The following is a 15,858-nucleotide window of genomic DNA, read 5'->3' as shown; positions in this document are numbered from 1 at the left end:
CACAAGTTATTATGTAAATAATAGAAATTCTGCTATAATAAAGGTAGCCTGCAGTGATGAACGATAATGGTAAGAGTGCTGCTCTAATGGTAAAAGATCTCACTCTTGATGAACGCTGATCGAGCGCTCATCCTTTAACTGAGTAGCATGGTAGCTCAAGTGAACAAGCATAGCAATTGATGGAGATGCTTTAGGTATATGTTTTCAAAGATAATGAAAGAGGTCAAAACTAATTAAGTACTTATCTCAATTAGGTTTGGGTTATTTTAAGCTCCATTGTACATTACCACAAATGAAGAAATATATACAATAATACTACTGCTATATTAAATAATATGCATGCATTTTTTTTTGAAGAAGAAAATGCTCACATAAGCCTTTAAAACTGATAGGATTCACAAGATTATGCTCCAGCGTAAAAGATGTCCTGTCTGTAATCTCTAGTAATTGCAGGTATTACTGCAACAAATCACACTGGACAGGCAGACAGCTTGTCCTATTTCCTGTCATTCCTTTCTCTAGCCGAGTTCTTAGACTTGCTTTTTAAGAAGGTGTGACCAATTTCATTTGTCCCCTTCCGATACAGATTCAATGGCTCCATTACTCACTCATAAGAAAGGTTGCTTAGCAACACATCCACGGGTGGTAAAATGCTTCTTTTTTTTCTGTATTTAATCTCACGTCTACAAATAGAAACCTGCAAGGAAAAAAAAACGACCACTGTACTGTTTATATGATTTCTTTGAAATATTCCAGCTTACAATTCGACCGCTCATTTCTGATATTTCATGTTAACGGTGCTATGAGATTAACGTGACAGACTCACAATCAAGAACAACTGCCTGGATTTCACAATGTTACTGTCACAAAAGACATGCCGTTAATGCACTCAGTCAAATGCATTTGTATTGGTTTCAATATTTAGACGACAACCCCTGCTTTGCTCGTTCTGATGCTTAAAAGGCTCTCCAGCTAAAATGCTTGCACTAATACCAAATACCACCTATCACGTTGTACATTATATGCCCTGAATACAGAAATATCACACCTCAGCTATTGGGGGTTTTGATTTGACATTCAGAGTCGCAAAGTCACATATATGCAGTTTTGTTGCCCCTAAGCATATACACAGGATTTAAAAGTAAGCGACAGGAATACAACTAAACTGTACTGTAGCACAAGTAATTGAAAATCATATTACCACCAATTGCTGTCAGGAGTTAGCGGACCGTTGTATGTATTTCTGTAGCACACAAATCCTGCTACATAAAAAACACGCTGTGCTAATCGAAAGTTACAAATTGCCTGATCATTGCTTCGGAATTGGATCATTCATATTCGCATTCAGGTGTCACAAACCTAGACGAATACAACAGCACGTACGCAGTGAATGAATACGTTATGCTGTACAAAGGCAAGCGTCAATAAGGCAATTATCGACCCGCACTCTTTGAATAAAACAGAGCGCTTGTCCAATTAACTTCAATAGTTGTACTTCAAGATGTTCAGCAGCCAATTTAAAAAAAAACTGGGGAGGTGGGGGAGCACAGCAGGAGTGAGGAATCTCTAGGTTAAATGAGGTTTCTTTCGACTGCAAAACCGGTACACCAGGGTGAAAGAGAACAGATTAACACGAAAAAAGAAATCAAAGATGACGGACCCATCTGATCTGAACGTGCTTGGAGGCACCGTGGTGCTGCCCTGCCACAATCCTCATTAAATTGATATGCCCAATGTGTTTCTTCTGGCTGCAGGCGATCAGAAACACCCTGCTGGGTTGGTTCCGCTGAGTGGCGGAGGTTCGGATGCTAACAGGGTGAGCGAGCGTTTAACAAAGCTTACAGACGCTGCTGTAATTCTGATTGTAAACACTGCCATTAGCAATGAGCCAGCCCTGCAAGGATGAATGGGGCTAATTATTACTGCAGCTGCATTTGCATTGCGCTTGCATGATGTTATTCAGCCTTCCTGACCTACACGGTAACTGAAGCATCCTGTCACTGGCAATAAAGAAATTCAGGTTGAATTTAAAAAGTACATTCTTATGAATGTGGCATCCATCAACAGAGGTGGCGCTAGAGTCCTTCGTTAAAAAAGCATTCAACACACAGACAGACAGCAACGCTCAAGAAACACAGAGAAGTTCTGCTGACACTGGAAAAACAACGTCACTCCTCTTTACAAAAAAATATTTTGAATTATAAAATGTAGGATTTACTGTTGTGTGACATACATAAGGATGGACAGACTGACAGGCAGAGATGTACATTGGCTAGTTTCATCAAAACTAGGTAGGCAGTTCTCATATATATATATATATATATATATATATATATATATATATATATATATATATATATATATATATATATATATATATATATACACACACACACACATATAAAACACTTACAGGAGCTGACACTACAGTATATCCTCATCATTACTCAAAACTGTCCACATTTATCAAGTAATGATGCGCTTGTCAATTACTTCAAAATGCTTAACAGCCCTGCAATCTGAATACGGTACGTGCGGTCGAATTTTACACCTACTGAACTGCAGACAATGGACCCAAATCAGCATAACAAGGCTAATAAACCATTCCTAATGTATTTGTAAAACAAATGTTGCCATCTGCTACTGAGAAGTTTCACTGTTCCACATTCAGACACAGGGGCAATACTGAAAGAATACTGGATGCAGGTTCAAACGCAGTAAAAAATGAATAGGACTTCACCTTTCAATAAAGACAACGGAGTAAACAATACACAGCATTACAACTACACTATAGAGAAGTATGCACCTTAAGTATATACCTATAAGTTTACTTTAAAACCTTTACTGATGACCAATCATGCAACTGGCATCGTACTCTTTTTATACAACCCAGCACGACACGAAACGCACTGAAGTGCAGTTTTTAAACTCCAGCACGTTCCAATGGGAGAGGCTGCAGGGTGCTAGTAGGTGGAGAATGGGACTCGAGTCCCCTGATGCCCCCGTAAATGAATCTGTTTGTGTTCTGCTGCCTAATGAAGACATTACATGAAGCAGCCTTTTTACATTTGCTGATAGACTCGCCTCAAAAGCTTTTTCATTTGCTTATTTGAAATTGTAACTAAAAAGGCACAGCAGTGAGATCCTGGAGAAGCGCCTCTCTCCAATGTGATGGCTGACAGCTAATCAATACGCTAACCCTCTGCCTACTGAATACATACATACCAATGTACCCAAAGTGGACAGACCCACGCTTGTTCTATGCCTCTTTAATCAGCTGTATGGGTCCTTCCACCAAAGGAATTATGTAGAAAGCAAAACAGCTGAAATAATTTCTATCAAAAACGTATCTTAATTTGCATCAAAATTATTATTAATGCTATAATTAATCACAAGCAGCTAAAACTCAAAACTTCCTTAGGAGGAGATTGAAAGCGGTGCAATTATGATTGGGTTGATTAATCTGTAAAACATGCATAAAATAATACAGGACGCGCTATGTGTCAAACCTGTCAAATTGTAAGTGTAATCTAATGAAAACGGAATCAGTATTTGAAAAACGAAACTGCTGGTAAAAAAAAAAAAAAAAAAGTTAATTGGAAAGCAGAGGACATTGCTTTTCTGTACAAGTTCTGACAGAAGGCTGTGACATTGGCACAAGTGTGATTTTATAACATAGGGGATTGAATCGGGTGCAGTTTCGATACCACTGCTTAGATTTCTTTGCACACGAAATACGATTTCACAAACAAAACTGCTTCCATAGCAGGTATCAAAATACAGGAACAGCTCTGCAAGAGTTTCAATTCATTCACTTCAGATTCAGGTCATTATTGACTTTAAAAGGCACAGTTGGGGAACATTTCTTCTTGACTCCTTTACACCAACACAGATGGCAAACGCAGAACCACACACACACACACACACACACACACACACACACACACACACACACACACACACACACACACACACACACACACACACACACACACACACACACACACACACACACACACACACACACACACACACACACACACACACACACACACACACACACACACACACACACACAAATGTACAATCACCAAGCCTCTCTCAGCCAATGCGCGACTCCTATACGCGGAAGTATTGGTGTAAAACTTGAATGAAACCTTCCCCTTCAGTAAAAAGAATGAAAACCTGTGCCTTAGAGCCACGCAGTCAGAAGTGGAATGCTAAATGCACTTTCTCTCTGAAGAACCCTATAATTTAACAGCACTTTAGAGGAGAGCGGCCCCCAGCACTCATCAATGATTGGTGACTGGTTATTGGAAACATTGTACTCACTGTCTTCCCCGGGACACGGCATGCCTGGTTTCTCTGGAATGCTGGGGAACACTGAAGAGAGAGCAAGTCAAATTATTAAACCATTAATCCTTGCATACAACTCGAACTAAGATCCAATGCCCAATTTCCCAGAATGGGCAAATTGCCCAAGTCTTATGATACTTCTGTAGAGTAAAATGCATTGGTAATCAATCATGTGGAAAAAGAAAGAATGTGTTGGTAATGCTAAACCAGTTTGCTGGAGGTGGCTTTGGCATAATTAGAGTTGCTAAGGTAACTTTTAAAATGATTGAAGTGATATATGCAGAAATGTATGGGAAAGAAGGAAATATGGTAAACAATTAACCACCGTAACCTTGTATAAGGGAGTAGTTAGCGGTTGGTTGCACTTGAATGGAGTAACAACTGAATAACTCATTTCTGTTATAATTGGTAAGATAACCTAAATAAACTTTAGCTATTAGATATGCCATGCATGTGTGCATCTACCACTTGAGCTCATATTTTATGTGTATGTTGTGTTTTTTGACACTTAAGAGTAAAAAGAAAAAAAGATTGGTCTGCAAAGCTACTAATACCCTATTCCCACGATTATCACAATTTAATAGATTGTGAATGGCAATCATGTGCTCTAAATGCACACTTAGGTAGAGCGGATAGCTTATACAGTAACACTACTGTACATACTTGTCTGCATGTACCCAACGTACTGTACATGGGAAATATGAGCTCAAATGGCAGTCTAATGACAGACACACACACATGCATGGCATATCTATTGACTGTTTATTAACATGGAACTAATCTTCAGCGAATGGTTAACTGCATATTCATTAAATACTTATTTCAGGACGCTTAAAATAAAGAGACATCAGGAAAAGGTATGGATCCCACCAAGGGGTCAGTCTCAGAACTGGAGAGCGTACCGTGCATGTGGAGGCCCTCGTTTCTGTTCCTGCTGTACAGACGGAAGGCTTCTTCCAGCTCGATCTGGGAGGAGATGGTGCAAGGATCTCCTGCAAACGCAGAGAAGAAACAGGAAAAAAAGATATTTCAGTCTTTGGAGAATGTAGACGGTACAGCAGGCACTGCACCATGCAGGGTTACTGTCAGCCCAGGATGTGGAGCAGAAACTCGGACATTAAACTGTACTGCAGTGCATTTACCAGGAGAGTCACTGGGGAGCCTGGAAACAACTGTTTATAATATATTACACTTGGGAAATGCAGTAAAATTTAATATGAATGCTTGATAGCTGACAGCACATGCTCACACCTGATTTTAGGTTTCACTGTACGTCTACAGTACATTTCCATGCAAGCTTTCATGCAATATAACTCGCTGGATTAATTAATCTTATTTTCTGTAACTATTTTTTTAAGTACTGAAAAGCAAACATTTATTTTGCTTGGGTATCAACATACTGCAGGGAGGAAAAATATAAATTGCTGGTTAGGTTCTAGCAATTTTTAAGAATGTGTAATGTCTTTAGTCCTCTGTTTCCCCACCAAGAGCAGTGTGTGTTTTTTACTGTGCCAGTACGGAAATGAAGGACACTTATTCCTCGGAGGACAGGTCCATTAATCTCAACTTAACTTCTAAACATCCATCATCCTCCAAGTCAAAAACATAACCTGCTCTCAAGCAAGAATTCAATAAAACCGAAACAAACTGAAAAGATACTGCCAAGTCAAGAATGAAGTAGCTTTTTTTTCTTAGTTCAGTCAGGAAACTCATGGGATAGATTATTAAAGCTTAGACCACACAACACTACTACATTATACATATTTTACACTACATTCTTTACCTTTCAAGGTACCCCTGCCTATACATTTGCTTGCAGATAAGTGGAGAGGCTGACCTTAGGGAAGCCTATGGTTTGTTTTTTTTCATAGATTTTTTTTTTGTCAAACTGCGTTTAACAGGTAAAAGGAAATCAAGTTGTTATGAAAACGCCAACTCAAGTTGGAAATGGACATGTGAGAAGTGTTAATATTCAGGACCTCGTTTCCTAGCCTCCTCTTTTTTTATAAACGGATACTGGAAAGCAGATGAATCTAGCGAGCAAAAAAAAAACAAAACTTTCCCTTCCACCTCTGTGGAACCTCCAAACAGCAATGCTGTGTGCATAGCTAAGAAGTGAAAGACAACCAGCATGCAGAAACTGAGCAGGTAAAAAAAAAGTCTGTACCTTCATTGTCAATCCATTTGAGTGTGATGGGCTGGCTCTGTAGTAGACTGCACATGTCCCGAACCTCATCACACAGCGCACTGTACGTCAAGGAGGAATCCAGATCTGTGATCAGCATGTCCCTTTAGAGAGAACACAAACAAGAACAACATGAGGAGTTCGGGAGAGAGAAGTGGCCACTTGGCCCATCAAGGCTCGTGCCTTCGTGGCACACCATTTGCCCACCTAGAACGCCTTTAAAAGAACGGTATTGTTAATTTTTTGGAAGCCACTAGTTTACCTGGTAGACTTTTGCATGCATTTATAACTCTGTGGAGCAAGATGCTTCCGACCTGTTCTAAACTTACTTTTACTGAGATTGATGGCATCTCTTTTTGCTGCAAGCTAAATATCAAGTGGCGACATGAACTGTATCTGTAACATTGAGGATTTCACAGTACATGCATTTTTGAATAAGCCACACATGGTTGGAAACACCAGATTTTGGTTCTCTTGTGCTGGAATATCCCAATTGTAAGCTTACGTTTACCAGGTTTGGTTCACTGTTGATAAGGCAATACAGTGCTGTAGAAATTCAAAATACTCAATATTTTATATCTCGCTCTAAAAATAAGGTGTCTGGAGCCACCAATCTCTATGTGAAGACTGATTTAGTTGGGGAATGGTTGACAAATTAGGATGCATTAAATGTCCAAAGAAAGACGTAGTGCATGAAGGATTAGCCCGAGGTAATGAGATTGCTTCTCTCGTAGTATTCAGACACATCAATCCAGGTCTCTCGGATTTAAACAGGGAGAGAACTGCCCCTCCTTATAACATCAGCAAATTCACGGTGGCATCTACACTATAGACGTGGAGCGGCTGGTGTACAGTTTTGATATAGCAAGGTTAAACTAGATGAAGAGAACACAGCGATCATCATATGGTCGGCCTAAAGAACTAGGAAATAGTAAAGGTTTCAGATAGGGGTAGATGGCATACCTCTCCATACTGACTAGTACAGTATTAGATGAACTTCCACTGCAAAGTCAAGGGACGTGTTTTTCAGCGGCCTGCTTTTCCATCCAAAGCAGATGCACCAGCAACGTGCATTTGGGCACTGTAGAGAGACGGTTTGGCTAGCACGAGGGGAAAGGTCAGGGTGCAGTTCCCTTATTATTATTACTGATCGATTCAGAACAGCACAGTACATTTCAATCAATAGGTGGGGCTGTTGTCCTACATGTCAGCAAACACAAAGCCTATGAGAAATAAGATCAGTTTAAGATTGCCGTGACAAACACTGTAGCAACGTCCTGCACTTACAGTAACGTACAGTAATAGAATTAGCGCTCTGAATTGCTTTGCTAAATAAATCAGACATCAAGTCATATTAAAATTAGAGAGTTATTGAAACGTACTTCAAAGCTGCATGAATAAATAAAACAACTGGAGCAGGCTGTTGATTTAATCAGAACAGGCAGTTCACTGAATTAGCTACACTGGATACTGTACTTCACCAGTATTTTTTTTTATTATTATTATTTCCTGGAGCAAGTTCATTCTTATATTTAGGATACATTTTTTTCTGCTATACCAACATATTAGGCTAAATTAATCGCTTCGGGTCACAAACCACGTTTATTGAAACACGTGCAACAAAGGCCATTTTTCCTCTCAAGCAAAAGAGTGCAACTAGGATTATTGCAAGGACAGCTTTCCTGTATGGAAACCAGGCTACTTGCTCAACCCAAAGGCTACTTATTCAACCTAAAACCCAATCAGATTGATGTCGAGCACAGGCAAAACCTGCTTCTGGGGAGTCTAATTTGAAAACACAGCATCTAGCCAAGTCTTCTTTCCGAGTCAGCAAGCAATGAAAACAAGAACCATCTTTTACAGCAAAAGCAATATCACAACCAGAGTGAGACTCCAAAAAAAAATTGTAGTTATTCTACACTTTCATATTTTGCTAATGTATTATGGAGGAGAACACGTCATTTTTAGAGGGAGGCACAAGACGGATAGCACCTGCTGGAGCTAGAGCTTAGAAACATCACACGCCATATATTTTCTTCCCCACAGCCTTACCCATAAGGTGTACAGTATTTCTGTCGAGCCATCTTACAAATGTAACGCAGGTAAGCAATGTCTTTCTGGGCAGGTAACTGACATACAAATAAAGTGCAGCTGAAGAGATACACAACAGAATGTGCACACATGCCTATTATTTTTGTAAATAGATTTTATTGAGGTTTGTGTGTTTGTGTGTGTGTGTGGTACATTCATGCCCTCTAGTGGGCTAATTGGTAAGTGCAACACAGAAAGGTTATTTTCAGTGCTTTTGTGAAGCGCCTGTTGTACTGTATTATAAACTGCACAGCTTTTAAATTCCATTGTGGTTTGTTTTCAATTACTCTCAATAAAAGACCTTGCACTGAAAAGGCCAGATTTTTTCGAGTTTATTTTCCTCAGCCTTTTCACCACCTGCTCTCTCAGCAGTACGCTGGTAGCCATGGAAACCTCAATAGCAATGCCCCATTGGCTAAAACGTTAATTTATCATATTAGTATGTCAAAAAAAAAAAAATAATTATACACTGCTTTTCACAAATAAGCTTAAAATCTCCAGACAAAGAAGCACACTTCCCGACAGACCCCAATATAACACACATAGAACTATCATTCAATGAGCCCTGCAATATCAGTAATTGAATATCGCAGCTCATAAAAGCATTTCTCTGTTTTTTGGCAGTCCCTGAAATACCCAGACACTGCACCTAGATACACTTTTTACAATTAACTAATCATCCACCTCCTGTCATGCATTTGGACAGGTTTACTATGCAAAGAGAAAGCTTGAAAAGGTTGTGGTGTTATCCCACTGCGAGTTGTAGTAAATGGCAGTGCACGTGTGGTAGCTGATTAAAATGAACAATACGTCACCACACCTTTTGCAAAACTGCTAAAACCATGTCTAAGGAATGCAGGCAATCTGCTTTAAACCTGCTCTGTGAACCTGCTGGATTCATTCCAGTCTGCCTAACAGTGTGCCTGCAGCGCTTGAGTCAGCTTTTGCCATCTTCATAGACAAGCACATGGATTGATGGGACTGATTTCTTTCACTTACTACAGAACTATTTTTAGGCATTCATTTAAAATGTTGCCCTACCCATACCTTAGCATAACAGTAAATCTAAACTGTGAATATATTTTCTATGAGAAGTAGTCAAGCCCAAGATTAGTGCTAATCAGTGTCTGTGAAACAAGCTGTTTGGTTAATTAAGTGTGTTTTCTCAATACAAGCAATTGTTAAATTGCTCAAGCAAGCTTGGAACTTGGTTTTAGGAGACTAGGTTTCAAGCCACAGCATGGCACACCAGGGGAGACCTGGGGTTTGATATAGCAAAGTTGCATCAAACTAGGTCTCCCGGTCTCCTGGAACCAGGTTTCAAGCCAGTTCCTGAAAAAAGTGGCTTTGTGCTCCCTGGGCTTAAGACATTACAAATCTAAAAGCCAGGATGAATCCAATACTTCACATCTCAACTTAAATCTCTCCATTATCAAACAAGCCTGACACAGTACGCTATACAACAGTGCTGTAAAACAGTCCTCCGAATGTACGCCATGCACCTCCCCTCATCACGGCACTGTTTTCTGATTAATGGCATCTTAAGTATCTATTAGACTCCTGTACCACAGTGTGAGTGAGCATTTAATTATGCATCAAGGAAACAGCACAAATGAACCTGTACATGTCAAACCTGGTTTTCTTGTGCAGAGTTTGTAGCATGTACATGAACCATTGCCTTTGGTGATTAGCATTCTCATTTCAACATCGCAGTGGAGTGAACTATGCTGAGCAATGTGGATCCCTGCTGGTTATCCAAGGCGCTCATGTCGAATGCATGCACCTTGTTCCAGGGGCAGCAGTCGGGGGTTTCAGGATATTTTCCGAGAACAGTTCCAGGGACAGGTGCTCTACTCATGCATTTTCTAATCTTGGCAAATTGTGAACATAGAAAATCTGTTCTTTCTTACAGACCCCAGTAAATTTCCATTCTCATTCCCACTGCTTAAAAGGCAGCAGTGCATAACAAAATACAACAAGCAGGAATCAGTGACTCAATAATGAAACGACAGAGCTTTCAATACAACGGTGTAGAAATACACTACATATTCCAGGCAAGATTCATAAAAACCCATGAATAAATCATGAAGCGATATTGCCTGAAATCTCTTGGGACATTGAAGTCTGTAAGTTGAGGTCTTGTAAACACTTTTCAATTATTGAGTTTGTTGGTATTTATAATATCCTGCAAAATGAGGCTGTTGGGTGGTTTTCTGCACAGTGCTTAAAAAAAAAAAAAAAATGAAATTAAGCTGAGTGGTTGACACCATTGGGGCTTAATGACTGATGGGAACATTCAATTGAACTTATTGAAAAATAAGCTTTTCCAAAACATACAGCTAATTGGGAAAGAACATTCATCACTGTACAATAACTTCAAATCTGAACCTCCTGCTGCACTGTAGATTAGCTCCCTGCCTTTGACAAGCCACTGCGTTGGCAACCGTTCCAAAGTTTTTTTTTTTTTTAATTAGTTCTTGGGACCATTGGCATTGGCAAATGCTTTAAATACCTAACATGATTGCCTAACCTACCTTAAATAATACAAGTGTATTTGGTATCCATGACAATGTTCACCTTGCACAGCACTTAAGATTATCTTGCAGGTCTGTTTGATTAATATCCCATAAGCAAGTATTAGGCTGCATTATCAAAAGGTGAGCTAAGATGGCACAGTAATGCTACTGTATAAGATTGAAATAGCACAGGAATTACTACACCTGCATACACCCCTATATAAAACAAAGTCTGCCAACTACCAGCTGAGGTGAAAATTAGACAGGAGGATACATATCTAGTGACACAACCTCAATTAAACTCTCGATTTTGTTTAAACAAGGCTTGTTCCAGTAAAGGTTCCTAGTTAAACATTGAAACCACTGCCGCACATCAGTGCCTGGAAATGGAAGTCTGGGCAGGTCAAAAAGGAACAAAAACAGAAAAAAGGACCTCCCCAAAAAAAAAAAAAGTGTTCTAGCTTCCTAACTACCATCAATCAAACATCGAAGAAGAAAAAGAAGAAGAAGAAGAAGAAGAAGAAGAAGGCGGCCTTCAGCCGTTTAGTAATGATTAGTCCCAGAGGTCATTATCGTTATTCTTAATTCATAGAAAACTTTAAAAACAGCCCTAAATGCTGAGATTCCCAGCTAGTTGCCTGTAAACAGATCAGCTCCTGATGTCTAAGTGCCTGTCTTTCCAATCAAAACAGCCAGCCACCCGTGAAATGACGCCTGGCTCGCTGTCTGGCTTTGAGCGAATTAAAACTAAAGCCATTCCTTGGCAGCTTCCTCTCTTTTGTGTGGTTTATTTTAATTTATTCAAATCACCACCTTAAAAGCCCTGCATCGTATCAACTAAAAGTAGACCATTAAGGTACGAGGGACAAATAAAAATGCTCACTTTCTTAGATTTTTGAAATGAGGCGCGTGAAACAGGGCTTTAAAATGTACTGACTGGTTAGATCTGCTCATCCACATTGTCAGTTTCCTCCTCGCGATACTTGAGTCGCTCTCAAATGTCTTTTAAGAAGAAACCGTTTGAACAAGCGCTCAATTCCCGGTGTACCTTGAGGGGTTAAAAAAAAAAAAAAAAGAAGAGCTGTTTCTTCTGAAAACACTTGGGACATTACTCACAAGGGCAGCTTAAGTAAAACCAAGCTGATGGAACTCTTCATTTTCCAGGGACATTAAAAACACTAATTAGACAGGCCAATGACGAGGCATATTTATGGTTGCCCAAGGGGAAAAACACTTCTATATTTAGGACACACCCCCTCCTTTTGAAACTATAAAGAATGCCTGGAACTGTGCCTTCCACATCATAAACATGAAGAGCATTCCGAGATTAGAAGAAGGCGTGGTCTGTTTTGGACTGAAACCCCCGGCAACTGGTAACGAAACAGAAAAGCAATTCTGCCTTCCAATAACCCCACGGTACTGGAGACGAGTAAACAAAGCACTACAGTATCTTCAAGCTGCAGTGTACCACAAACTATTTCACACTCAAATACAATCAATGGGTGTCTGCTGAGCACAATTTTTCTGTGGTTTTTAGCCTTTTACTTTACAAGTCCTTGTTGATAAACCAGTTCGTTTGCATTCCCCAAAGGGTTTAGATAAAGATTTTAAGCTTTCTCTGCGCCCTTAGGGAAGCATACTAGGAAGAAAAACACTTGCAGCAGTAGGAGGTTAATAAATGTTAAGCTTTTACAGTAGGTCAGGTAATCCCACTGGGATGTCCAATCTCTGTCCTGGAGGGCCATGCCACTCCAGGTTTAACAGGGGAAATCAGATAATGAACTACGTCAGAGTCTGGATGGAGGTTGAACTGATTTAGAACAGGGTTCAAACACAGACCAGGACTGGAAAGGCCCACTGGCCACCTCTGTTATAGACTCTGTAGAGCCAGTTTCTTCACTGATGAACCTGCGCTATGATGTCCTTTTTATAGTAATAGTATCAGATATATTTACAACCATGTGGTTCACAACACTGCCTTGCTGTCTTATCTTTCAACCTGGCCGTCTCATCATTTAAATCCACCCTTGAACCCTCCGTGCCACTCACTCAGCCCTGCTATTCCACTCACTCATCAGCTGGTTAGATTAACTACAGGGTGATACCAAACAAACACCCCCACCCCCTGCACCATGTGACCTTCAGTATGTAATCATCTGCTGTCCAAGATCTGCAATACCTGCTTTGAATCTGATGCACAGGGAGATATATGTAGTATGGGCTGATAAGGTTTTAATGCTTGATTACTCCCACTCCTTAACAACAAATTCAAAATGGGCCAATTGTTCCAGGATTCTAAGAAGTGTGTGTGTGTGTGTGTGTTGTGTTTTAGACCAAGTTTGTTGCCTACACAATCGTGATGTTATTATTACCGTTAGAACACCATGTGAGGACTATGCTGATTTTATACTGGTGGTATTTTTTTTCTTCATACAGTCAAGCACCATTTGCAGGCACAGCGAGTGCATGTTTGCTTTGATAAACAAAGTTATCTCAATGCAAAACAAAAGGGGAAAGTCAAACTTCTGTGTGTCTTCTTGTTATTAATGCAAAACATAACAAACAGGATTTTTTTTAATGCTCTGAAAACCCCCTCCCTTACCGTGCTGTATGTGGAGAGGTAGTCAATGGAATTCAAACTATGTGTGGTACAGTATTTAGAGGCTACCTGACAGTATAGGTGTCTTTCTGGTGAGAGAATTGGCAGTGTCAGCCAAGGCGTTGATTCTGGCTCTCGCTGTCTGCTGACTGTTTCTTGTTTTGATGTGGATCAATGAGGGTTGAGAGCCAGGGTCAGACACTGTGCTATTTTAATCTGAGGTAGTGCAGACGCATATCAATCAGCACTGCTGTTTTAACAGCTGCATCACAATTAAGACAACACGCTTCATGATACAATTTCTTCCATATTTGTGCAAATATTTTAAGAAATTATGTCAGATAAACAATAGATAATAAACACTGATGAATCTAAAAAAGGTGGTGGAATGCCGTACCCAATAGACCCAGGCGCTGGTTTTCAAATAATAATTCAATCTGCTGTAAAACGTTTGCAAAATGTTTAATGCAAGGCATTGCTTTCCCTACCTTTGATGCTCAATGTATTTGCAGCTTGTGTGCACAGACAAACAAGGGCTGCAAAGAGGTTTATTGCTTCCTCGCCAATCAGACACTTATCCACACTCGGCGATCTGTACAGTACCTTGTACTCTGCTTCCATCATTATTTAAGTCTGTTTAAAACAATAGGTCAGGTTTTCATCAACCTTCAAAACCCAGTTCACAACTGGGCCAGAAATCTACTTGCAGGAAATTAAAATATCCCCCTCTGGGAAAGAATGTGTAATTGCATTTTTTTTTTTTTAATTATAAAACAGTTTGTGTTTTCTCTATGGAGTTTGAGAAGTTGCCCTGCCAAAACTTTGAAAAAAATCATATGCACCATTATAAAATAGATACTTATTAGAAAATAGATATTCTCTACCCCCTCATGTATGTAGTCATTTTAGTGAAAAGTAAATGCCATTTAGTTCAATTTAACTATGAAATACATCTTGGTGTTTGGTTATAAAACCACAGAGCCATCCCACACCTGATTAATGACCTGCTCTGCAGAATATATTTTGTAACTCCATACAATGCAGCGACAGAAGTGGTTTATTTAGGATTTTAAACAGGCTCACTTAGGAAGCAATCCCACTTCAGGACAGCTCTGAGGTGCCCAGGGAGATGAATGCACTGTCATACAGAGGCTGTTTTGAAATTCATCTCCCATCTTCAATAAAAATCAATCAGGTAAGTGTTGATGAACACAACTTTGGAAATGTTACACTGGGATGAAAAAGAATATTCAAAAAAAGATATCGATCCCTGCATTACTGTACATACATTAAACTCTGGTTTCGTTTGTCTATTCTCTTTCAATTTCACATCACTTTTTCACATGAGGGGCGTTACACTGGCAAGGATGTTCTTGTGTGTGCATCTACATGTATATCTAACAGGTTTTAAAGTTGAAGAACTTCACTTGAGCTTGCTGTGTGTTCAGACCCTGCATTTACAGTACCTACATAACAGTAGAAGCTTAACCCTTTAAAAAAGGTACAAGAGATGCATCCTGCACAAATAAAATTATGCTAACTCTTATTTTTGCAATGAGGTGCAGGGAACAGCGTTTAAAACGTACTGACAGATCTGCTCATCCACATTGTCAGTTTCCTTGCAATACCGAGTCACTCTTAAATGTATTTTAAGAAGAACCCGTTTGAACAGATGATCAGTGTCTTGTGTACCTCAAGGGGTTAAGGGCAGTTTAACGCCATGGAATCCTGGCCTATAGTTTTACTTCCTTCTCATGATTCCTACACAGGGGGAATTGCAATACCCCACAGTATGCAAAACAAACAACCTGTTGTTCTTACAAAGTTTAGTTGGTTCAACTGATTAACCCACGGGACATCTGCTCTTCAGAACACACATTACAGAGGCTGCACAGTACAGTCTGGGACACTTCATCGTGGGTACTTAAAGACCAGCTCCTGCAAAACTCCACTCCCTGAGGAGGAACACAAGAGGTACACAGGAGGTACAGTGCAACACATTATAATATTGAGAGGCCTCTCACAACAGGATACATTCACAAGGCTTCAAGTTTCAGGAATAACATTTGTTTCCTGAAAGGTTGTTTTTTAAATCGGTTACTTGTTTAAGA

General features: G+C 39.7%; 1 protein-coding gene across 1 annotated transcript in view; it reads right to left on the bottom strand.

The window, feature by feature from the left end:
- LOC117962360 (protein kinase C zeta type) overlaps nt 1-15,858 on the bottom strand; it is a 92,463-nt gene that overhangs the window by 74,352 nt on the left and 2,253 nt on the right. The window contains 3 exon segments of the mRNA XM_058993057.1: nt 4,333-4,383; nt 5,259-5,348; nt 6,524-6,645. Coding sequence (XP_058849040.1) covers nt 4,333-4,383; nt 5,259-5,348; nt 6,524-6,645 — 263 coding nt within the window.

Source organism: Acipenser ruthenus, chromosome 20 (assembly GCF_902713425.1).
Source record: "Acipenser ruthenus chromosome 20, fAciRut3.2 maternal haplotype, whole genome shotgun sequence".
NCBI classification, from domain to species: Eukaryota; Metazoa; Chordata; class Actinopteri; order Acipenseriformes; family Acipenseridae; genus Acipenser; species Acipenser ruthenus.
The sequence above is the reverse complement of the archived record's forward strand: the minus strand, read 5'-3'. Positions and strand labels throughout refer to the sequence as shown.